Here is a 1,997-nt window from a genome sequence, read left to right on the forward strand (position 1 = left end):
GAATGGGGTATTACGGAGGCTGTCGACACCAGATTCAGCGATCGAGAATTTTGTGAGCCCGGTTTCCAAGTTTAGGGCATGACATAGTCAGCGTCTGAGGCAATGATGTGCCGAGCCTTCTCGATAACTCTGAGTGGGTCGGCAAGGATCTGGTATCGACAACTCAAGCCAAACTCCATCAACAGATTTCTGAGCACAGGAGGTTATTCCTGACTCAGTTTATCGTCGGCAAAAAGAGTCGCAAACCGTCAACTCATCTCCATACCCTAAAGCAGAAGAACGGGGAATCGCTGAAGGATTACATCTCCCACTTCAATGAGGAAGCCCTGCAGGTGGATGGCTATGACGATAAGATAGCATTGTCCACCATGATCAATGGGCTCAAGGAAAGGAAATTCCTATTCTCCATAGGAAAAAATCTCCCGAGTACCCTGGGTGAACTCATGAGCCGAGCCCAGAAATACAAGAATGCTGAAGAGTTCTTCAGTTCGCATAAGAACAATCAAGCTACCGAATAATCATCCATGGGGAAGAGGCAGAGGGACGACAATGCTTCCCAAGATCGAAGGCCGAGCAAGAAGCCAGAGAGGAAGTTTCACTCGAATACTCTTCTCAACATGTCCCCCGAGCAGATCTTGCTCGACATCCGAGACCAGAAGTTGTTGTATTGGCCGAGTTGCATGAAGACAAATGCCAGCCAGCGGGATAAACGTAAATACTACCACTTCCATCGTGACCACGGCCATAATACCAGTGACTACGTTGACCCGATAGATGAGATCGAGATGTTGATCCGCAAGGGTCATCTACGTCAATACGTGAAAGAAGAAAAGCGGACTCGAAAGGATGACCAACCACAAAAAGTCAAGGATGAGGCTCCAGAGATCCGAATAATCTTCAGAGGCTCATATGGCGGTGGAGACTCAAACAGGGCTCGTAAGGCCCACTCCATGAGCATCGATATAGAACAATATGTTAGTTTAGCCGAAAGGACAAGTAAAGAGCTCCAAATAAGCCCTTGTAGCCTTACATTCACCAAGGACGATGCGCGAGGTATCCAGCACCCGCATGATGATGTCCTAGTGGTTATAATGCAGATAGAAAATCGTAAGGTCTACCGCATCCTGGTGAACACTAGAAGCTCAGACGATGTCTTCTATTTGGAAGCATTCGACAAGATGGGCATAGAGCGATCACGTCTTCGACCCGTGACGACTCCACTACATGGGTTTGCCGGAGATAGGGTGATCTCCAAAGGTGCTATTTGCCTCCCAAATATAGCGAGAGAAGGGCAAAGTCAGGTCACCCAGTTGGTAGACTTTCTAATGGTTAATGTGCCATTAGTACACAACATCATCCTCGGACGACCATCCCTTAATGCGATGAGGGCAGTCGTGTCTACCTATCACTTGATAATGAAGTTACGATCGAATGAGGGGTCGGATATGTTGGAGGAGACCAGTGCGAGGCGAGCAAATGCTACTCAGTGGTGGTAAGGAAGGGCTTGGTAAAACAGGCTAAACATAGACTCGAATCACAAACCAATGAAGCAGAAGAGGAGGGCATTCGAGCCTAAAAGGTACGTAGTCATCACCGAGGAAGTGTAGCTCCTCAATGTGGGCTTCATTGAAGAAGTTCACTACCCAGACTGGATCGCAAATGTGGTCCTCATGAAAAAGGCTATTAGGAAGTGGCGGGTCTACGTAGACTACTCGGACCTGAACAAAGCATGTCCCAAGGATAACTTTTCTGCCTCGGATCAACCAACTGGTCGACAGCATGGCGGGACATAAGCTTCTCACTTTCCTCGATGCGTACTCTGGCTACAACCAGATAGCCATGCATCCCTTAGACAAGCAGAATACAACCTTTATCATGGACAAGGGGACTCTACTGTTACCAGGTCAAGCCCTTTGGCCTGAAGAATGCTAAGGCAACGTACCAGAGACTGGTAAATCAAATGTTTGCCCGATTGATTGGTCGAACAATGGAGGTCT

General features: G+C 47.9%; 1 protein-coding gene across 1 annotated transcript; it reads left to right on the top strand.

Annotated features, from left to right (window-relative positions):
- Positions 1–524: 524 nt before the first annotated feature.
- On the top strand, positions 525–1,496 carry LOC131224890 (uncharacterized). The gene has a single exon (XM_058220338.1). The coding sequence runs from the start codon at positions 525–527 to the stop codon at positions 1,494–1,496; it is 972 nt and encodes a 323-aa protein (XP_058076321.1).
- Positions 1,497–1,997: the final 501 nt, after the last annotated feature.

Source organism: Magnolia sinica, chromosome 2, assembly GCF_029962835.1.
Source record: "Magnolia sinica isolate HGM2019 chromosome 2, MsV1, whole genome shotgun sequence".
Taxonomy (NCBI): domain Eukaryota; kingdom Viridiplantae; phylum Streptophyta; class Magnoliopsida; order Magnoliales; family Magnoliaceae; genus Magnolia; species Magnolia sinica.

What these genes read in the sequence shown, in the direction of transcription:
- LOC131224890 (XM_058220338.1), top strand. Translation starts at nt 525, where the DNA reads ATGGGGAAGAGGCAGAGGGACGACAATGCTTCCCAAGATCGAAGGCCG.